Source organism: Mesocricetus auratus, unplaced genomic scaffold, assembly GCF_017639785.1.
Source record: "Mesocricetus auratus isolate SY011 unplaced genomic scaffold, BCM_Maur_2.0 Super-Scaffold_100028, whole genome shotgun sequence".
NCBI lineage: Eukaryota > Metazoa > Chordata > Mammalia > Rodentia > Cricetidae > Mesocricetus > Mesocricetus auratus.
Genome location: NW_024429209.1, coordinates 16,755,413 through 16,778,186, shown reverse-complemented (window position 1 = coordinate 16,778,186; position 22,774 = coordinate 16,755,413). Strand labels below are relative to the sequence as shown.

The following is a 22,774-nucleotide window of genomic DNA, read 5'->3' as shown; positions in this document are numbered from 1 at the left end:
CATTTGTAAATGGGGATTATGTTACCTTTGTACCTATGTCCCAAGGTCATATATAAGAAGTACATTGTAGGGGGCTGGAGAGATGGCTCAGAGGTTAAGAGCATTGGCTGTTCTTCCAGAGGTCCTGAGTTCAATTCCCAGCACCACATGGTGGCTCACAGCCATCTGTAATGAGATCTGAGGCCTTCTTCTGGCCTGTGGGCATACAGACAGATGCTGTATACATAATAAATAAACAAAAAAAAGATAAGTCAAAAAAAGTACATTGTACAATAGACATAGAAAGAAGTCGTAACTGATATAAACATCTAAATGGACCCTGTAAGACACTGGATGCTCCAGGTCATTCGTGGTTTAATGTTAACACCAGTAAGAACCAGTAACATTAGCTAAATGTTATGGTGCCTGGCACAGTAAGAACTTGACGTGTGTTGCCTGATTGTTACTAATCTGCCTTAGTCACTATCTTATTGCCATGACAAAATGCCATGACCAAGGCAACTTACAAAAGAAAGCATTTAGTCAGGGGCTGGTTTATCATTTCAGTGGATTAGTACATTACCGTCATGGTAGGAAGCATGGCAACAGGCAGGCAGGCATGGTGGTGGGACTTAGCCAAGAATTCACATCTGATCCACACTCTGGAGACACAGAAAGAGAGCCTCACAGCCCACCCCCAGTGACACACCTCCTCCAACAAGGCCACACCTCCTAATCCTTCCCAAACAGTTCTACCAACTGGGGGGCCAAGCATTAAAAAATTTGAGCCTCTGGGGGCCATTATCATTCAAACTACTACAGGATCTCTACACAGGCTGGGTGCAATTGTTCTAGGGTCAGGACAAAGAGAGACTTACTGGAATAGAAGAGTGGAAGGGACTTCTATCTATGTCTTGTACCTTCATGGGAAAGGAATTTGCCAACCCCACTCCTGTTTGTCTGTCTGCCTGTCTGTCTGTCCAATGATCAGCAATCATCTGTCTGTGAGCTCATTAAATACATCCTGAATATTACCTCTTGAAGATTCGCCTGCATAGAATCTAGTCACAGGTTCAAACCCACAGCAACTCTGCAGACGGGAGAACCAAGACTTCTTCATAAAACATGCTATGGGGGAATATTTAGGTGGGGGCATTGTTTTTGTTTTATTCTACTTCCTTATTACCTGGCAAAACAATCCAGGCGGTGTGTGAGCCAGCAGTAGAGACTGTAAGGTCTGAGGAAGTAGAGCCGCCTTTACAAACTGTGGATCTCAATGAAGAAGCAGCCCGTCCCGAACCCACAGACGGAAAAGTTAAGGAAGAAAACAAACCCCGGAGGACCCCTCTGATGGCGTTTCTCAGACAAATGGTAAGCCACTTTCCGTCCATCCGTCTGTCTGTACAGAACCGACAAGCATCTCATCTTCTGATAGTAGGAGGCGGGTCCCTTTGGTCCTAAGGACTGCTTCTTGCTACTGCCCTTCAACTTGCGCTAATCCCCTTTTTAGTAAATTAGGAGGCTTTTGCTTGTAAATGTTGACAGCAGTATCCACCCACAAGTTGATTTAATCACTGGCTTTGCATCATACGTTTGCTGTTTGCTTCAGTTGTTGGTAAATGATAGTGCTTTCTCATTTTTCAAACGAGTTGTTTGCGTAAAGAAAATAAGAATATGTGGAGATGAAGATGGTTTGCTGCTTAAGAGCACATGTTGCCCTTGTGGAGGGCCAGGGTCCTGTTCCCAGTGCCCCCTTCAAGTGGCTCACAGCCCTCTGTAACTCCAGTTCCCAGAGATCCAGTGCCCTCTTCTGGCCTCTTAGAATACTGCACACACAGGGTGCACATACACATTTTAAAAATAATTTTAAAGAACATATAGATAAATTAAAACGGAACTTTAAAAACAATATAAGGCATTTCCTGGATTAAATACTGAATAATATGACTTATAGACAGGCATAGAGGTTTATATCTTTAATCCTAGCACTCAACAGGCTGGGGTGGATTCCAAGTTCAAAGCCAAACTGTGCTACACAGTGAGACTCAGTCTGCAAAACAAAAAAGGCCAGAACTATCTACTGAAATGCAGAAGTTCTGAGGGTGACAGATGAGATATGATCAGTCTAGGTCACTCAAATGCAGTAATGGTTGCCTAGTAGTCCTACAGTGGACATATACAGCTGCACAGTTTGGTTGATGAATTGGTCACAGTCTACATCCGTGTGGAACAGGAAGAATGTGGGAAGACACCTTTGGGTCCTGTGACTACAAGAAAACTAACACCAGCCGGGTGACAGAGACAAAGCCTGAGAGAAAGGTCTTCAGTTTAATTCTCTTTAATGAAGAACAAGACTTTCATCCTTGGCCTCCTCCATTTCCATATTTGGGAGTCTAATCGGTTTGGAAAAAAACTCCCCAGTTTCAGAAGCCTGTTAACAAGAGTGCAGCTGGGCGTTGGCTGGCGCACGCCTTTAATCCCAGCACTCGGGAGGCAGAGGCAGGCGGATCTCTATGAGTTCGAGGCCAGCCTGGTCTACAGAGTGAGTTCCAGGACAGCCTCCAAAGCTACACAGAGAAACCCTGTCTCGGAAAACCAAAAAAAAAAAAAAAAAAAAAAAAAAAAACTCAAGAGTGCAGACAAAATAAAAGCCAGCTAAAGCCCTGTGGTGGGAACTGAGACTTGGAAGCTATCAGCAGGGGGCGCTCTTTTCTCGTGGCTCCTAGAATGGAGGGTATAGAGGCAGCGGACAGCCTGAGGCTGAGTGCCTCCCCTCTCACTGCCCACTTGCTCTAAAAATGGGGTCAAGATTTAAGACTTTTAGGCCAGTGAGAAGGCTCAGCAGGCCAGGGCACCAGCTACAGGGCTTGGCAACCTGAGGTCAAGTTCCCAAACCTACATGGTGGAAGGAAAGGACTGCCTTTGCCCTCTGACCTCCATATGTGCCCTGTGGCATTCGTGCACATGTGCATGAGAGCATACATGCATGTGCATGAGAGTATACATACATGTGCATGAGAGCATACATACATGTGCATGCAACACAAAACCAGTGTGATTAAAAAATAATAATAAGATTTGAGAGCTTTGGGCCAAGGGGCAGTCTCGGTAGATAAACTCACCTCCTGCCCAAGGCTGATGACCCGGCTGCAGCCCCAGAATTTGTGTGAAACGCCAATGCAGTGCCACACGTCTGCCTTGCTAGTCCTCCTATGGGGCGATGCAAAGTGGAGACAGAATTCAAGATTCACGAGCCGGCTGGCCTGGTGGCCCCATCAGCAGCAGAGACAGCACAGTAGATGGCGATAATAGACTCCCAAAAATTGTGTGCCATTGCATGAGAGAGGCTGCTGCTCCCACCACACACACACACACACACACACACATAAATAAATAGATTACATAACAATTTTTGGAGAAAAAAAACAACTGAGACTTTTACATGACACCAGTAAACATATTTGGTCCATTGCTGGTGACTGATCTAAGTGATAAATGGGATTCCCAAATTCTTCATCGTAATGTGATGTATCCGTGTCTCTGGATAAAGCAGGGCAACACAGAAGAACCAGCAAATAGAATTAGCTCCTCTTCCAAATCTCCAGTGTGGCTCACTTCACTGAAGAAAGGAGAAAGAGACAAGAAACTCCAAACTCCAAAGCCATAGTCCACCTCCAGCAAAGCCTTACCCAGGGAGAGGTTCACACCGTGTGACTTCATGCCTCAGTGCTGTCTACTGTTTTCTGAGTGGTTGGTGAAAACTGGAGGCAGAGGAAGCCTTTGGAGCTGGCCCTCCCCAGGCGGCCCTTAGCGACCAGTGTGTTCCTTGCTCTTATCACCCACAAACTTCAACTATCCTTTTGTTTAAACCCAATCCGAGCTCTGGTGATTGCTGGATTCACCCCCAAGACTCCTGTTTTGTTTTCCTTAAAGTATGCTATCAGCATGGTGATCACCGCTGTGATGGACTCTGATACAGGAGATGAGCTTTTCTGGCGTTGCAACACTCCCCGAGACTCCAGGCATCTTGGCTCACTCCGGTTACATCCTGTCCCTGTGGGTATTGGAGGTGACAGTCCCGAGACAGTACCACCTCACCAGTTTCACGGCCTCCTTGACTTAGAGTGAATGACTTATCACCCTCAGAGCGGCCACTACTCTCTGATAATGATCGTTGAGTCCAATTTTTCCATTTTATTCATTTACTGTTCAACAAAGAGTCCCTGAGTGTGGAGCCGTAGGCCCAGCCCAGGGGAGGGGACAGTTAACACAGATTGTCCCATCCCCTCGGGGAATAAAACCCAGTGAAAGGGGCAAGACCGTCTTGCTTGACCTGCTCACACCCAGTGAGTAGCTCAGTAATCCCCACGCAGTCTGATCCCTTCTTTTGCCTTCGTGAAGGATGTGCATGCACTCAAAAAAACCTTTATTTTTCCTTTTATGTCAATTTATTTTGTATGCTGGGGATGGTGGACACATGTGGGGGTCAGAAGGCAGCTTGGAGAAAGAAGTCAGCTCCTTCCTTCCATCCTGTGGGTCCTAGGAACCAAATTCAGGTTGTCAAACTGGGTGGCAGGCGCCTATACCCGCTGAGCCACACCCTAGACTGGACTTGACTGTGTGTTAATGTCCCCGCAGGGGAGATCCCTGGAAGGTGGAGCCCATGGCTACTTTCAGGAAACTTTTTTTTTGTAGTGTAGTGTATTCCTGGCCTATAAGTTGACTTAAAAACATTTGAATCAAGGCAGGGGCCTGCCCTAAGGGATTGGAAAAAGACCGTGTGACTTCCCCTAAGGGTCTGAGCAACCTTCTAAAGCCAAGTAACTGGAAGCTTCAAACACAGTTTTCCATAATTAGAAAATCATAATTTTATTTAAGATAATTGATTTCATGGAAGAGCCAACAGCATCCAACTCCAGTAGCCAAAGAGGTGACTGCCAGCCTCTGTTTCCTGTCTCTTCCTTTCTGATGACACATCTTAGTGCTTTGTGGCAGAGGAATTCTTTGTTGACTTTTTTTTTTTCAAACAAATGCACTGTGCTGTTCATTTCATTGCTTTAATCATGTTTCTTTGGCTTTTTGAGACAGGCTTTTACTACAATGCTTGAAATTCACAGCGTGGCCCAATCTGGCCTCAAACTCATGGCAATCCTCCTGTCCCACCTTACCAAGTGCTGTGATTACAGATGTGCGGCTCCGTGCCCCACTTGGCAGTTTATTTCTTAAGAAACCATTTTTTGTTTCCAGAAATCAACCTTTCACAAATTGGAAGATCTTCATTTCTAATGTAACCATATTTAAGGTAAAAGAAAGTAGAGTTCTATAAACCCTCCCATGACATATCGACACAGATAGTTGACTAAACCACCAAAGTCCCACGGGCTCATTCAGGACTCCAAAATAGTTGCAAGGGACATCTAAGACATCAGCCCGTCAGAAAAGAGAAATGGATCCTTACATGTACTAATCAGCTAATGTCAAGAAATTGACTGAGATGCTAGTGTATTTTTATAGCATGCGTAGACAGAGGGCTGTGTTCAGGTGCCTAATCACCAAATACAGGCAAATTCAAAACCAGAAATGCGGGAGTTGGAAATGTGTGGATTTCAGATTTCTAATCTGTCAGTATAATAACACCCTGCTTTCGGAAAGCCCACTTTCCCTCCACACCGATTTAAACTACATTGTCCCATTTAATCCTCCTTGGGGGTCTTTCTCTGGCCCACTGGACTTATAAGAAAATCTTGGTCAGTGTGATGTCCTGGGGCTGAGGGGAAGACTTTGAGGTTTAATAGCAGGTCAGCTAAAGGAGACAGCCAAGAAATCTAGTTCCCTGTTAATTACATTCAATCTAATAGGCTCATAAATCTTTAAAAAGTAGTATTTGCAGGGGGAAAGGAAGATGGTTTGAAAGCAAAATTATAAACAAAATACAGAAGTCGTTAGGTCAAAGTTCTGGATCTCAAATTCCCCCTCGGTTAGTACAATATTAATAACGGGTGGTGAGGCTACTGCTTAGTGGTTCAGAGTCCTTAAGACACCAAGCTGGTTCCCAGCACGAATGTCAGGCAGCTCACAACCCGGGGACTCTGACACCCTCTTCTGGGTCCTGAGAACACCTACACACACATAAACACGCAAATAAATAAGTGAAAATAGAAAAAGATTCCTAAAGCCAGACCTCCCCAGCCATAATAAATGCTATTATTCTTCCGAGTGATCATCACAACTGAGTCTGGAGTGGGGTTGAGCAACTCACCCAAACCCTGGAGCAGACTTAGAGGTCCAAGTCAGGTGTTCCCGTTCATTCCATTTTTGTCATTTCTAGAGCTGCCCTTTGACCCGGATGTTACTGCTGCTTCCTGAGCAGTCCATTGGTTTCTGGAGTTTATGGAGGTAGTATGACGCTGAGCTGAACCCATTTGAGGGTTCTCTTTGACAGTTTTCTCTGCAAATGTTGTCTATATGTTGGGCTATTGGTCTTAAAATTGCAAGGAAAAAGAGGAAAGTTAATGCATGGCTTCTGTTAAGCTCGGGTATAGGTTCTTGAGTATACTTGTTCTTATAATGGAAGTTCCTTCAGATAGCTCATTTGTATGGCTGACCCAGTCCTACTTCAGATGAGCATCTCAGTGAGAAGAAAACTGGGCTTATTACCTTGTGGACCTGGACACCTAATGAGGATCCATTTCCTTGGATCTAAGTTAATACAGTTGAGTTAGGAAACGCTAATATTCTTACGCTGTATTAAAATTTTACCCCCAAGCTGAGAGTGGTGGCCTACATCTGTAACCCCAGCCTTCATAACAGGGAGGCAGGAGGATCAGAAGTCAAGGTCATCCTTGGGTACACATTAGGTTCTAGGCCAACCTGGGCTACATGAGACCCTGTATCCAATAAATAAGCAAATAAATAACCACCCTGCTTCTTCTCCGCCTTGGAGGTGGTGCTTTATTTGTTTGTCTATTTGTTTGTGGTTTGAGATTGGTATCTCCTTGTAGCCCTGGCTGTCCTGGAGCTCATCATGTACATCAGGCTGGCCTTGAACTCACAGAGATCTACTGTGACGGCTATTCTTGGTTGTCAGCTTGTCTACATCGGGAATGAACTAGGATCCAGAAACGGAGGGCAGACCTATGAGAGATCATTTTTGCCTGGGTGCATCCACTTCTAGTCCCGGCCTTTGAGGTGGGACGATCCACAGCTCTGATCTGGATCCAGAGGTGGGAAGACACAGCCAGGGCCACGCCTTCTGCTGAAAGTCTGTATAAGGACGAGCGAGGAGGCTTCTGCTCTTTGCCGCCCCCCCCCAGGGCGCTAGCCAGTCCATTCCTTCAATGGCATTAGAGCTTACTTCTTTGGGATTCCTGTGTATACTGAAGACCAACCCAGAAATCCAGGCTTGGGGACTAAGAAACTACTAGATTCTTGGATTTTCTATTCCCAGCCAGTCATTGTTAGATTAGCTGAACTGCAGCCTATAAATCATTCCAATAAATTATATATATATATATATATATGTATATATATGTATATATATATATGGAGACAGAGAGAGAGAGAGAGATTCATCGCATAGTTCTGTTACTCTAGAGAACCCTGACTAATACATCCTCCACGCCTTTGCTTCCCCAGTGCTGGAATTAAAGGCCTGAGTCACCACACCCATTTCACCTCTTTTAGCTGTCAGTTTTGGCATTTGTCTTCCTTTCCAAACAAAATGTGAACCGTCCACCAAATGTTTCTTCTCTAATGTTGGCCATCTAAGTAGACCCATATTGGAAGCGGCTCCAATATTCCTCGGAGTATCAAGTTATCAAAATGCATGACACCGTGCAAGCAGTAAAAACGGGCACCGTTAACAGGCAAGGCTCAGACACCACAATGAGATTCTGTCTCTAAACTGCAAGCTGGAGCCCTGAGCTGCTTCTCCTTTGTCTCATGAATAAAACCACGGGTGAAACAAGTTCCTCGGCAGAGAGCAGAAAAATCTGCAGAATTGCTTCCGAGCCTCTAAACTTTTTCTACAGGACACTGAATCCTCTCTGAAAGAATTTTAGTATCCTCAGCCCATAAGGTTACTATTTTTGACAGCTGGAAAAAATAAAGCCTCGGTAGTTACAGTTGTTTGGATGGCCAAGCCCAACACCAATTATCTGAGTTGTCACTGATGAGGGCTGGCTCTGTGGAGGAGTTAGGGTCTGGGGAGTGCAGGTGGGAGGCGTCGTTATGCATGACAGGGCTGATTAAGGAAGTGGCCTCAGATGAACTTAATGACACCTTTGTCTGGCACCAGAAGTCAGTTAGCTTGGCATACACACAGCTTCTTGTGGCTGAAATGAGCAGAGGAGAGCCATCAGAAGGCGCGAGAGACTGTCCCGTTTTCCCTCAAGAAGGATGGAATTGACAGTGGTCTTCCTGAGGTCCTGGAGCTCTGCTCTCACACAGAATGCCAACACAGCGTGGTATGCCAGCTGATCTGACCCAGTTCTCCAAGACTACCAAAGAGACAGAGGAATCAAAGCATATCCCACCCCTTGACCTGGAAAAGCACCCGTAGAACACCAACTTAAAGAACATCCAGTTCAAGGGCACTCTCTCAGAACGCCAAAGTTCTTTTGTCAAGAGGCTGTGAAGGGCCATTGTTTTTGTTGTTTGGTTTTTGATTAAAAGCCATTTCGTGTGTGCATGTTACAGCGGTTACCTTTCTATTGCTGTGATAAAGCACCATGCCCAATGCAGTGTATAAAAGAGGGTTTATGGTGGTTGGAGCCGGAAGCTGAGAGTTAGGTCTTGAACAGAAAGCAGGAAGCAGAGAAACAGCAAAGGTGAAAGTCTTTAACCCCTCAAAGCCCGCCTCTCACAAGCTCACACTTTGGAAGCCTCCCCAAGCAATGTCACCAAGTGGGGACCAAGTGCTCAAAAGCCAAAGCCTGTGGGGACCATCCCTTGTGTCCTCAACTTGGAATTTAGACCCCAGGTCATGAAGAGTGGCTCTTCCTTCCTCCGGCTCAAGCCCGAGAGCGCTGAGAAAAGGGAATCAACTTCTCTGGCTACTGAGGCCAGCCCTCCTACCATCTGCTGGAATACTGACACTTTGGGATCTCGCTGGGCCCCCTGGGTTCAGCAGCAAGAGTCTTCTGCTGACTCACACCTCGGAGTGGCCTTCGGGACACAGCTCTGTCCATAGCAGTTAGCCTGGGGAGGGAGGGACTACTGTGTGTGTTTGTGGGTGGGGAGGTGTTCTTGTGTGGCAGTGTGCATGTGAATGTCAACACTGAGTGACATCCCCCTAGAAGCACCCACCTGTTATTTTTGAAGAAGAGTCTCCCACTGAACCTGGAATTCACCAATTTAGCTAGGCTGGCTGACCAGCAAACCCCAGAGGGCTACCTGTTTCTGCTTCCGAGTGCTGGGGTTACAAGCATGTTCTATCATGCCTGGCCTTTTCAATATGAGCTCTAGGGGTGAAGCATAGGTCCTCATACTTGGAAATCAAACAGTTCACCAAGTGAGCCACCCACCCCCTCCCAGGGAAATGTTGAGTTGCAAAATACCAACACACATGTGGTGGACCAAAAGATGACAAGTTCAAGGCCTGCCTGTCTCAAAGAACAAAGGAAAAGGAAGTTCATAGAACTGGGCAGCGCCCCACCCTCCATCCCTAGCCAATCAAGAGACATACACCGAGGGTGTACCCTGTACTTGGGATGCTCTGGAGATGTGGCTCTAGGATAGGGATGCCCACACTCTGTTAACACTGTCTCTAGCCAGCTAGGTCCACAGCCCAGCCTAGCATCTCTGAGCTTTCATTTTGTTGGATAGTAAAATGAGAAAAGCAACAATTCCCCTCTGTTAAGGTTCTGCTTGGTGAATAAATCGTGCACTTTTTTTTTTTTTTTGAGACAGGGTCTCTGTGTAGCTTTGGAGGTTGTTCTGGAAGCACATTTTTTATTTTTTATTTTTTGGATTTTTGAGACAGGGTCTCTGTGTAGCTTTGGAGGTTATTCTGGAAGCACTTTTTTTATTTTTTTATTTTTTGGATTTTTGAGACAGGGTCTCAGTGTAGCTTTTGAGGTTGTTCTGGAAGCACTTTTTTCTCTTTAGGCATAGTGCCTGCACTCAGCTGCCTGGCCACTCAGAGTTGACCTTGTACTCATCTCCAGTATCTTGAGCATCATACCTCAGGAATCCTGTTTCTTCCTCCCGTGTACTGGGATTACAAATGGTCACCGGGCCCACCCAACTTCCCGGGGTCTGTCCTCACACCTGCTGCTTTCACAGAAGGTGCTGAGCCAGACCCCTGCCTGCTCTTAACGTGATCAGGGTCAACTGGTCTTGGCTGTGCATAGTGAGCGCAAGCTGTCTTCTAAAAGAACAGCCCAGTTGATGACAGTGCAGGTGGGAGTCTCGCCTTCAGCCCACGATGGGAGGTAATGACTAGCAGCTCTTCTGAGGCTGATGAGGCCTGAGCGCTCGTCGTCACATCCTGTGGATATCTGATTGCATCGAGCACTGGGCACTACTGTGTGCACAGTTAAACTACAGAACTCAGGGTGAGTCTGAGTGTGACCGGGGCCAGTTCACGCATTAATATGCTCAGAACCCCCTGAGGGGCTTGTTAAACACAGGTGGCTGAGCCCTAGCCCCCAGAGTCTGAGTCGGCCGAGCTGCATCTAAGCAGGTGTGAAGAATTTGCATCGCTCTAACAAGTCCCCAGGTGAGGCTGATGCCTCTGAGCCTGTGGCCACACATTTGCAACCACAAGGCCAGCTCACCTGGTTGACTGAATCCAAGGTGCACAGTCAACTAGATGCAGCCTGTCAGGGAAGCCACTGGCTCTAGGGGGCGCTAAAGGATGGAGAATGGAATGCTCACCAATCCAGTGCTCCGCAGGGTGAAAATAGTGAAGAGCTGGCAGCCAGGTGGTACCAGCGGAAGGCTACAACGCCCTGATGGTCATTCTTTCATTCATTCATGTTTAATCGCCTCCTCCTTCCAACATTACTTTCTGACTTCTCCTCCTCCCCCATCTGTAAAAGGATCTCATTTAGCCCAGGCTACCCTGTGTTCCTGCTGCCTCAATCCGTAAGTGCTGGGATTCCATGCATTTTCCTTGGGAGACAGGAACAAATACCTATTCACCCCAGATAGGGTGCCAGCATCTGAGCAGAGTAGCAACTCCACCGAGGTCTCACATGGTAAACTAATGAGTTTATTGGCCTTGCTTCCAGAGTACGAGTGAGGGGTGACTCATAGGAACTCCGGTGACCCCGAAGCAGCTGCAGCATTGGAAGGTCTCACCCCAGCGAGGATAATGACTTCCCCATAGCCAGCTAGAGCTAGCTAATGGAGCGCTACCCTTCTCCCCAATTAGCCTCCTACACCTGGATGTCCTAGTCCTTCCTGAGACCGCAAACAGAGTCACGTACAGCTGGGGAGGGGAGGGGGGGGAAAGAGTGGCTGGGATCTCAGGTGCGGCTCTAATGACGCCCCTCCTCTCTGATTTGGAGGGTCTCCCATGGCAGTCACAGCTGCTCCATGGGTCACACTCTGCAACAGCAGCTGTTCCCACCAGAGCCAACCTCAAGGCTTCTGTTGCTTTCCTCACGAGCTGTTCATCCCAGAATTGCATAACCCCAGGGACTGGGGGGGGGCGCTCATGTTGCTCCTCTGGGAAGCCAACACTTGAATTCCGTCGGGACTCTGATGACCCGCGGGTCCACACCTCTGTGAGGGACCCCTTCCTGGTTGTTCTTTTAGTGCCTTGACCCTAAATCTCAGTGATAAACGGTGGGGGTCATGGGTTTTTGGAAGGGCTTGTGTCTGTTGTGGTTGCTGTGTTCCGGTCACTCAAAGGCCACTGTCTGTTTGTTATTGTAGTCAGTGAAAGGGGATGGAGGGACCACCCGCTCGGAAGAGAGTAATGGGAAAGACGCCACCTGCCAAGTAAGTGACCTTGACCTCACTCTGGTGGTGGGTTTAGCTGGTGCCTTCTCACTTCTCTCCAGCCTCATTTTCAATGCAATCCGCAAGTCATTTCCTGACTAAGCACCTGCTGTATGCTGCTGGCTCTGCAGACATGGTATAAACAAGTCTTCAGCTGTGTCTCGCCTCTCTCCTCTCTCTTCGTGTGGAAAGCTCCTTAGCAGCCTTCAAGTCTTAGCAGAAATGTCACCTCCTCAAGGAGACCCTATACCTGGTCACCACTGCCATCTTGTTTGTTCACTCCATGACACTGTCTGCTTCTCCTGCCCGCCTCTCCCACGCATGTCCGGAGCACTGTGGAGCAAGCGGTGCCTCTGTTGCTCTATCCCCGTGTGCGGTGCCTGGCACATAGTAGTAGGGACCATCCTAAAACACATGGGTGGTTGCTTCATTCCTAACAGAATGTTTTATATCTGCACGGGATCTCTCTTTAAAAATGGATCACTGGGCTGGGGATGCAGCTCGCTTAGTAGAAAGCTGGCCTCACATACACAAAGCCCTGCATTCCATCCCAGCACCGCAGAAGCCCAGGTGTGGTAGCTCGTGCCTGCAATCCCTGCACTTGAGGGCCAGAGGGAGGAAAGTTAGGTGTTCATCATCATCTAATGACCCTCTGGGTTATAATATGGCGCTTCTTTTCATTTAAATAGATACCTCTATAAAAATATCAAATACCCCTGTATTAATTTTAATAATATAAAGGAGCACTTAACAGCCTGGATTTTAGACTCAAAGGGCCTGGATCAGATCCTGGCTTAGCCAAGGTCTTTTTGTTTTTTATTGTTTTATTGCTGTAGGTATTTTGGCAGAACCTCCCAGTGCCTCTGTTTCCACACCTAGGAGGATGTAGGGGAAGCAGACTTGATAGGGCAGCCAGCTAGATGAATGAGTACTGAGGAGGCATTGAGAGCCTTGCTGGCACGGAGGGCTCAATAAGCTGGTTTATACCAGTGTAGGCTCCCACAACAAAGCAGCGTACACTGAGTGCCTTAAACCACCGAAGTTTCTTTTCCCACGTTTCTCTTGCCGGAAAGGCTAAAAATTCAAAGTATTTACATAGTTCAGTCTCCAGTGGAGGCTCTCTCCCTTGCTTGCAAATGGCTGTCTCTTGCCTTGCAGAGGAAATAGGGGGATAGGAGGAGTGAGGGAAGAAGAGTGCCCCCTCGTGTCTCTTCCTATAATAGTGCTGAGCCTTTGGAACAGAGCCCCATCAGTACAGCCTCATTTACTCCAAACTCAACCACAAAGGGCAGTCGCCATTTCGGCCATGAGTTGGGGATGCATGACCCAGCCACCTGCAAGTGCTATCTGACATTATTATTAAACGGTTGGTAGGGAATGGCCATCCTGTAATCATATCCCATGAACCTACAGCATACTTCAGAATACAGTCTAAAGTTTCTATTTCTGTAGACAGAAGGAACAAGGAAAAGCTCAGTTCCCAGATGGACTTTTTCCGGGGAAGCGGGGGAGGGGGAGCCCCTGCATCTGGCCAGTGCGAGCGGTGGGCCACCAGTGTGTCACCCTGCGTCCTTGTTTCCCAGTGCCTCGTGGGCACTGCGCACTCAGAGCCTCGCCTTTTTTGAAAAGAGGAACTGCAGGCACGGATAAGAGGGTGTCCGGCTCCTCTGTTCGCCTGTTGGCTGGGGACTTTCCTAAATGTCAAGCTGTCAGTTATGTCCCTCTAAGAAAACCCAAGATGATCCTCACCCTGTGTTTGGCATTCCTCGTGGCCAGATGTGGCAATTTGACCCTCAGGTGACGCAAACCGTCAGGTGAGGGTGTGAAGGGACTCCTGGCCACACCACAAGGACATGATGGAATTATACCCAAGCCAGGTCTCTGATTCCACTGAACTGTTTTGAGTCACTGCCAGATGCTGGCATCTTCCACACAATTTGTGGAGATTCGGGGGTTCTCACAGCATCACAGGTTCCTGGCCTTCCCAAGGAACATCGGGGTGGGGTCCCCTTCATTGGGCGGAGACAGTTGCTCTGGGCTTCCTCTGCTGCTTAGGGCTTCTCCGTGTCTCAGCACTTGCTGCAGCTTTGGCTGTTGGGAAATGACAGGATTAGGGACGTGTGCCTGCAGAATAATTTGAAGAGTGTTGACTACCTCAGGGACGTCTAATTCCCTGAGAGCTGCAGTCACCCTGAGCTCTGTACCAGAGTGGCCTGTCCTCTTGTGGTTTGGCTTCTTTCTCAGAGCTGTGCTGGGTTCACTGCTGCACAACGCCAGCCTTTATTCTCGGTCAGCACTGCCATGGGACTTCCTGCCTGGACACATGACAGCCTTCGTGAACCAGAGTCTAGAGACCTGTGTCAGTGGGTCAAATGTGGCTCATAGGGCAGCAGTTCTACTTCCATTGTTTGCTGTGACTTTCAAAGCTGATACTTACTGATCATCGCACTTCAGAAGAGTTCTTTGTCCAAGGTCTCAGAAGCCTCATGTGGGGCCATGGGACCACTAGCACTTGGGAGGCAGAGGCAGGAGGATGACAAGTTTGAGGCCCATGATGGCCATGTATAGACATGATGTCTCCCAGCTAGGATCTGGGCAGCTGCTAGTCCATGGGACGGTACGTGTGACATTGAGTTTGTCAAATTTCTCCTGTTACTCCCATTTGCCTCCTCTGCACCAAAGCCAGAGTTGCTGAGTCCTGCGTCTGGCAGAGAGAGTTCACTTGGACCTCTGTTTGCTTACCCCTGGGGAGTGAGACCCCTCTGGGGTTGTTTGGTCTCCCTTCTCTCTGCTTTTCTATGGTCTGTACCGGTAGCTAATTGAGGTCAAGAAATAAGATGACAAAAAGATTTGAACTTCCTGCCAGATTTTGATTTGGGGTTTTTTGTTTGTTTGTTTTAGTGTGGAAGTTTGTTTGTTTCTTTTTGTTCTTCTGTGTAGCTACAGCTTTCCCAGACCGTCTAGGACTGGGGTTTTTACAGCCTCTTCATTGTAGGTACCATGTAGGGTGCCTCATTTTGGCATTGAAAAGTGCTGATTCAAAACTAAAAATAGCCACCAGGTTTTTTTTTTCTTTTTAAAAACTACCATTTCATGAAATAAAAGGTCAGTTTCACATAAAAATATAAGGCATATATAATTATGAATCTCAAAATGAGCACCCTCAAGAAATAAGTCACTTAGGCTAATTATAGGACACCCTCTCAACACTGGGCTTCAGGAATGGCTGGATCCAAGGTCACAGATGATGACATCCATACTGATTTCTTTCAAATGAATGTTCACGGCTCTGCTTTTTCCCATGTTGACTTCTTATCCAGGCATATTTTTTCTCTTGAAACAAACTCTTGAAGGTTCATACCTTCAAATTCAGTGGAGTAAATCCAGACCTCTTGATTATTCTAGTAGAGCTCTAATATCAGATCAGCTTCTGTCCGCAGCTATCTTAAACCAATCAGAGCTGTCTTCAGTTATCCTGAGCCAATCAGAGCTGTCTTCAGCTACCTTGAACCAATCAGAACTATCTTCAGCTATCTTGACCCAATCAGAGCTGTCTTCACCTATTCTGAACCAATCAGAGCTGTCTTCAGCTCTCCTGAACCAATCATAGCTGTACAGTGCCCTGTCTCACACACACACACACACACACACACACACACACACACACACACACACACAGGCCTGGACCACATGCTCTTATCTGGGCGTAGAATTAGTTTGCCTAGATTTCATGGGGTAGCTATTATTAAATAAATGTACCCCTGCTATGCATGACCTTGAAAAGTTATTTTTCCACACATTACCCAAACTCATTTCCAACATTTAGCACATTTACCCCTCTGCTACTTAGAATAATCTTTCAGACACTAAGCAAGGGCTCTGTTTGAAATTACTGTAGACGTCAAACTCCGCGGAGAAGACACCTGCGCCCCCAGAGCCAGAGCCCGCGGCAATAGCCCAGAAAAGCAAGGAGAACTCCTCGAAGGACAAGAAGTCAGTGGCCGAGACCAACAAGCAGAAGAGCAGCAAACAGGAAGCCAGAGAACCTGTGCAATGCGTGCAGCAGCCCATGGTGGAGGCAAACTCACTGCAGAATGGGGACAAGACCCCAAAGAGGTCCGAGAAGCGGCGACAGTCCCTCGGGGGCTTCCTGAAGGGGCTGGTAAGTGGATGCGGTCTTCTTTCTTGGTCCTTAGCAAAGGGATGAGGTATTAGTCCCCAAAGTGGCTGTAAAGCTGGCACATACATACATACATACATACATACATACATACATACATACTAAATAAATGATTCTTGTGCACCTACTGGGTACCAGGCACTGCACTGTGCAGACAAGCTTGAGGTTGGGGCAAGAAGGATGAGGATGCTGGGCGGGCAGGGATGGGAAGATCTAAATAGCATAGGGGACAGTAGCGGAGAGTGAGGTCAAAAGTCTGTGTTCCCAAGCCACTCCACCAGCTTGCCTTTAATCTTTAATAAATTCTTGGTTGGGTCACTGCAGAATTCTTGGTTGGGTGACTGCAGTTTTAGGCAGAGTGGCCAAGATACCCAGATTTGTTCCATCTCCACCCCATAAAAGCATCAGAGCTGGTATCCCCAAGACCCACGTAAATGCTGAGAGGGTGGGGCTACAACCGTGTAATCCCAGTACTTAAGGAGGCAGAAACAGGATTTTTCTGGTGGAAGATGGCTAGTGTGTGTTCTTGGTCCAAGTAAGAGACCCTGCCTTGGTATATGAGGTAGAGAGCAATTGGGGAAATGCCTGGCATCCACCTGTGGCCTTCACATGTGCCTCATACACATGTGAGCATACATGCACACACACACTTAAAAACTATACTGTGTAATACTTCCTACACTTTGTGGCAGATAGTGTGTATATATTATGTAATATACACTATCCTATGTTATATATAGTATATCACACTTTTCTCTTTATATGACATACTACACTATAGTACTAAACTGTGCTCTATATACCTTTATGTACTCTGTTCACAATCCTGGGTTGTAAAGTTCCACTCCATACTGAAGAAAGAGCCGGCAGTAACTGCCTTCAATCCATGTAACATGTATAAATCTTGACTCACGTATGACAGGGAAGAAACTGCGTTCAAAGGCTAGGGATTCTGTTGTTCCTTGGTATGAAATCCTAGAAAATAGGCGTAATGGTGCAAGCTCTCAGGAAGATTGCTATGAGACCAGGGCCAACTTTCACTAAATAGTGAGTTCTAGGAAAGCCTAGGCTACCCATTGAGATGCTATCTGGAAAATGAAACAAAAAAGAAGGGTCCTAGAGAAAAAAAAAACTGTAGGATGTGGAAAGGTCAGATGTCATGAAGGTCTTAGTGGGTCTATTAGTTGGGAGATGGACAGAGACAAGGGAGGTATGTATTTTGATTTAGATGGTGCTAACATGAGCATTTGTAATTGATCTGAGCTCATAGAACTGTATGCAGGGAGGCCTAGTTTGAGTGAGTCTCAGTTACACTTGACAGAAAGTACAGTAGTACAGTCGTAACAGCACCCGCCTGCACAGGTCCACCTGCCACACCGGTACAGTAGTGAGGTGCACCCTCCACACACCAGGCACTTGCATGGCCTTGAGGATGCCGCAGACAGAATCCACAGAGGAGGAAGATGGCCAGATAAAAGACTGAAAGACCACGTCAGATTGTGATGTGGCTGGAAGTTTTGCTCCCGCCTGCCAGTTCCTGAATAATCACTCTGAGGTTTTATATTAATTTTAATTGTTTGGCCAATGGCTCAGGCATATTACTAACTAGCTCTCACATTTAAATTAACCCGTTTCTATTAACCTATGTATTACCACATGGCAGTGGCTTACCAGTAGTGCTCTGGAGTTTTACCCCTCTGGTGGCTACAAGGTATCTCCCTGACTCCGCTTTCTTTCTCTCTGTATCTCCATCTGGATTTCCTGCCTAGCTACATTCTGCCCTGCCATAGGCCAAAGGAGCCTTATTCATCCACCAATAAAAGCAACACATATCAGCAGCATACACAGAAGGACATCCCACGCCCAGTGATGAGGAATAAATTGGAGCACCATTTTGTGAGACAGTGAACGAATGAGTTGTTTGATGGTGACAAGAGATGAGGCGTCTAGGATGAGCCAGAATAGGAAGTCCCCACCCCAGGACTGCCCGAAGTGTGTCACAGTATGAGCCCACTTTATCTCTGGAACAGCCCTCTGCGATGTTTAGACATTCTCATCTTAAAGGCAAAGAAATGAAATCATAGTGTAGCTAAGATTTCACAAAACCAGAAAGCAATGTCACTGGGTGTTGAAGCTGGACGTCTACCTGTGATAAGGGCATCTTTACTTAGCCTACCACCTAGCTCAGAATAAGTATATTGTAAGTACACGTTGCTGCTGTTGGGTTTATAGGGACCGATTTATGTTTTTCTCCAGGGACCAAAACGGATGTTGGATGCTCAAGTGCAAACGGACCCCGTATCCATCGGACCAGTTGGAAAATCCAAGTAAACAAACCACTCAGTTCCCACCGGGTCCTCCTCCCACTCTGTCTCCCACCCAGACTCACTCTGTGTATATATTTGTTTTTCTCCTGGCCAGCCAATGAAATTCTGCCTACAACTTCAACCTGAGTGGTTGTAGATCGAGGTGTATTATTTACGTCTCTGGTCTGGTCTTTCCTGGCAATGTAACTGTAAAAATGGGTTAGCAGGTTAACTAGTTAATCCAGGGAAGCTGGAGAGTGGGATGGAGGAGGCAGATGAAGGCATTTGGGTTAAGTTATGAAAAGATGGCAGTATCCAGTAAGTTGCAGAGGAAAAATGCAAACATGAGAAAAAGGAGAAAAAGAATATTCTGCTTTGTAGCAAATGTCGCCTCATCCCCCTAAGCCTGAGTGGGTAAGGGAAGACCCACTTGTTTTAGATGGGGGAAGGAGGACTCTGGGCAGGCTGGGCATCTGTTAGCTTTCTGCAATGGAATGTGTGGGGTGTAAAGAGGAATGGGTAACAGTAGGTTTTCAAATAGGGTCCTTGGAAGTTTTTGGTGAAGGGAAGCGGTGGACTGGAGAGGGGTTGCAATGATTTGGGGAAACAATTATTTCTGAGGTGTAGGGACAAGGGCCTGAATTACCAACCTCAAAAGAAAAGCCAAGAGTAAAATGAAATTAAGTTGCAGATTTATTTCGCAACACAAAGGGGCGCCACGACCCCCACTTTCCCTTTGCATCCAGTACCCTAACAAAGGTTTGTCTCTGCCGTATTCCGTTATTAATGTTTCTCAGATGGTTGAGGGGCTTGCTTCATCTGTTCCGTCTGACGCTCATCTCGCGCCTGTCTGTAATTTCCTAATGTGTTCAGGATGCTCTCTGATAAAAAAAAAAAACCCTTCCCCTAACCCAGTTAATAAAAATCTGCAGGAGGTTATTCAAATACTTGAGGTGTTTTATTTAAATTCTTGTATAGAGAACTAAATTGAATCATGAGTCCATTAAGGTGGAATGCAAAGTAGCTTATGATTGACTGATGGTCATGTATATTGTACCTTTCTTTTTCTTATTTAATAAAAAAATTAATTTTAGAAAATCTTCTTATTCTAAACTTTAAATGCAGCTCTCTGGTGCTCTCTACAAGAGCGAGTCTTCCTAAGCAGGTGAAAAACCACGTCCACTAGAGACGCCCACATACACGTTCAGACATCCCTTTACACATGCCTTTGCCTGCATGAACATTCATACTTACAGATTGATATATACGGGGCTGGAGAGTTGGCTCAGTGGTTAAGAGCACTGGCTGCTCTTCCAGAGGTCCTGAGTTCAATTCCCAGCAACCATGTGGTGGCCCACACACACCTATGGTGGGATCTGATGCCCTCTTCTGGCATAAAGTCTTTTTTACAAACCTGATATATACAGGAATAGATTGGTGCACACATGTGACTGGACCTTAAGGTCGCAGACGCTACCCCAACAAACCAGGTTTGGCCACCAGCCCTCCATAAGGCAATTAAAAGTGCCACATTAGTAGTGAAAACCAAAAGAGGGAGATTTACTCCGTGGGCTACAGCCCATCTTCAGAGTCCTGACAAGAGGGTAAGATCCAAATAGAAGCTAGAACTGCTAGACCAGGCAGTCCAGCCCAGGTGTGGCTCCCAGGCCTCCGTTTATCTCAGCCCCCAGTCTGCCCTACAAACTAAGACTTCCTCCAGCACACACTCACCTCTGGCAGCCCCAGGGCTTGAGCCTTTTCCTTTCCATCTGGAGATTCCTGGGGAAATTTTAATTTGTTTTAATAGTCTGATAGTCAAAGAGGATCCCAGGTGTCCCTTTAGAATATATTGATTCCTGGAGCCAGACAGGTTTTACACACACACACACACACACACACACACACACACACACACACACACACTCCTATCCACACATTCACAACCACCACCTACACCCTGGTTCACACGTACCCACTGCACATGAGAACTATCTCACAGGGGTCAGAAATAAACATAGAATATCCAGTACTGGCATGGATGGGGTGGGTGGCGCCATGCTAAGGCAGACTAAAACATGGGTAGATGTGTCCGAAAAAGAGCCATGTTTGTAAGCCCCCAGATGTGGAGGAGGAATGCGAGCACGGCCTGTGGGCTGCCAACAAACTGACTGACTGGATTCTGGGTTCCAAATATGGACCAGAACTGGTTTCCTGTAAGCTAAATTTGCTTCCTGGGTCCTCCTGTCCTGACCTGAGTTAGAAATCACTGTCTGTTCCTTGATGGGGGCGGAGGGCTAAAAACACCTTGGGAAAGCTGGAAGAGTCAGGGAAGTGGCCACTCAACCCAGTCTCTCCAAGATGCCACCAAGGAAACCAGCCAGCTGTCTGTGCAAAGCCCTGGGGGTGCTGCCCGCTGTGACCTTTGGCCAGCCTCTCCGCTAGCTAGTGAAGCCCACAGAGGAAGGTGACAGTCTCTTGGCCAGTTTCACCTTACAGGACACCAGCGCTCTGGGCTCAGAGGAGAAATGTTTCCAGGCAGGAGAGGGAGGTCCAGATGCAGTGAAGAGTGACTCAAGCCACCAGGCAGGCAATAGCACCCTCCTACTTCCTGGAAACCAAACCCAGGTCGGGTGGGGGAGGGGCTCTCTGTATGGAAGCTCTGCAAAGCCCCTCCCTGACCTTTATTCCTGGTCCCTCCCTTCTCTTAGGCCCAAGAAGAAGGAACTCTTAAGTGAGATTGTGGTTTTGCTTTTGTTTTTATGAAGGTCAGGGAATTTAAGCCACAAACTAGAACAATGATTTACTGCCAGGACCCCAAGCCCAGCTGTAGTTGGAGAAGGAAGTTTTGTGTTTTGTGTGAAAGTTGTGTGTTTTCAGTTGTAATCCCATTTCTGATGAATTCACAGCAGACACTAACTGCCACACCTCACGCTGCAGTAGTGAGGGAAAGAGCAGGCACTCCACGAATGTGTGCAGAAAGGAGTTGCAAACTCAACCCCACAGAGCCAAACCAAGCTCTGGCAAGTAGAGTGGGGAAGCAAACCTGACAGGCAGCAAAGCATTTCAGAATACTCTCCCCAAAGAAAGCATTTCAGAATACTCTCCCCAAAGAAAGCATTTCAGAATACTCTCCCCAAAGAAAGCATTTCAGAATACTCTCCCCAAAGAAAGCATTTCAGAATACTCTCCCCAAAGAAAGCATTTCAGAATACTCTCCCCAAAGAAAGCATTTCAGAATACTCTCCCCAAAGAAAGCATTTCAGAATACTCTCCCCAAAGAAAGCATTTCAGAATACTCTCCCCAAAGAAAGCATTTCAGAATACTCTCCCCAAAGAAAGCATTTCAGAATACTCTCCCCAAAGAAAGCATTTCAGAATACTCTCCCCAAAGAAAGCATTTCAGAATACTCTCCCCAAAGAAAGCATTTCAGAATACTCTCCCCAAAGAAAGCATTTCAGAATACTCTCCCCAAAGAAAGCATTTCAGAATACTCTCCCCAAAGAAAGCATTTCAGAATACTCTCCCAAAGAAAGCATTTCAGAATACTCTCCCCAAAGAAAGCATTTCAGAATACTCTCCCCAAAGAAAGCATTTCAGAATACTCTCCCCAAAGAAAGCAAGATTAAGACGTTCGGGAGGAGAGGGGACAAAGGTGCCGGGTGTGTCACGATGAGTCATTTAATGATTTACTGATTTATTTGTAGGTGCACAGGGAAGTGTCTCCTCTCCCTTGCCAAGAAGACGTGGCTTTTCCAAGAATGGAGCTAGTGAGATGAAATGTCCACCACTGTGTGTTCAAGTGTATACACACACACACACACACTCACACACACACTCCTGTGCATGTTCAAGTGTACATATACACACACATATACACACACACACACTCCTGTGCATGTTCAAGTGTACACACACACATATACACAGGCTCACACACACATGCATGCACACTCTAAGCGATGATGCCTTCCTGTTCCTGCTGACAGAAACTTTTTGACTGATACCCATAAAAGAATTCACTCAAAGGAGCAGTTGTCTCCAGCAGCCGGAGCCACTCCTGGATTCATCCTTTCTGGGAATGAACCACAGACCTAAGGAGCTGCCAAAAAATATGAGGGAAAAGAGAAAGTCAGACAGGGTACTGTTGTTGTTTGTAGCTCTTTAAACACAGGTCTCTCTCTCTCTCTCTCTCTCTCTCTCTCTCTCTCTCCCTCCCTCCCTCCCTCCCTCCCTCCCTCTCTCCCTCCCTCCCTCCCTCCCCCATCCCCCCAACACCATGCCAAACAGTAGGCAGCTGAGGTCTCATTAAATTCCAAAGTCCAGAATATGCCCTCTGGCTCCCCATCAAAGATGCAGAGG

The 22,774-nt window shown here is 46.8% G+C and overlaps 1 protein-coding gene and 1 long non-coding RNA gene across 11 annotated transcripts in view; one reads left to right on the top strand and one right to left on the bottom strand.

Moving 5' to 3' along the window:
• Positions 1–22,517, top strand: part of Bcas1 (brain enriched myelin associated protein 1) — a 79,838-nt gene extending 57,321 nt beyond the window's left edge. For 3 of the 10 annotated variants that reach the window (XM_040732635.1, XM_040732632.1, XM_040732631.1), the window contains 5 exons: positions 1,183–1,350; positions 11,863–11,928; positions 15,827–16,090; positions 18,365–18,435; positions 22,120–22,517. In XM_040732635.1, the coding sequence (XP_040588569.1) occupies positions 1,183–1,350; positions 11,863–11,928; positions 15,827–16,090; positions 18,365–18,435; positions 22,120–22,183 (633 nt within the window). In that variant the 3' untranslated portion in view covers positions 22,184–22,517. Of the gene's footprint in view, positions 1–1,182; positions 1,351–11,862; positions 11,929–15,826; positions 16,091–18,364; positions 19,508–22,119 lie in introns of those variants that run through there. The other 7 variants (XM_040732637.1, XM_040732634.1, XM_040732633.1 and 4 more) reach the window with 4 other exon arrangements.
• On the bottom strand, positions 16,006–20,980 carry LOC121134434. The gene is made up of 3 exons (XR_005871514.1): positions 20,904–20,980; positions 20,146–20,193; positions 16,006–16,119 (listed from the first exon to the last, which is right to left on the bottom strand). It is a non-coding gene; the product is annotated as an uncharacterized LOC121134434 (long non-coding RNA).
• Positions 22,518–22,774: the final 257 nt, after the last annotated feature.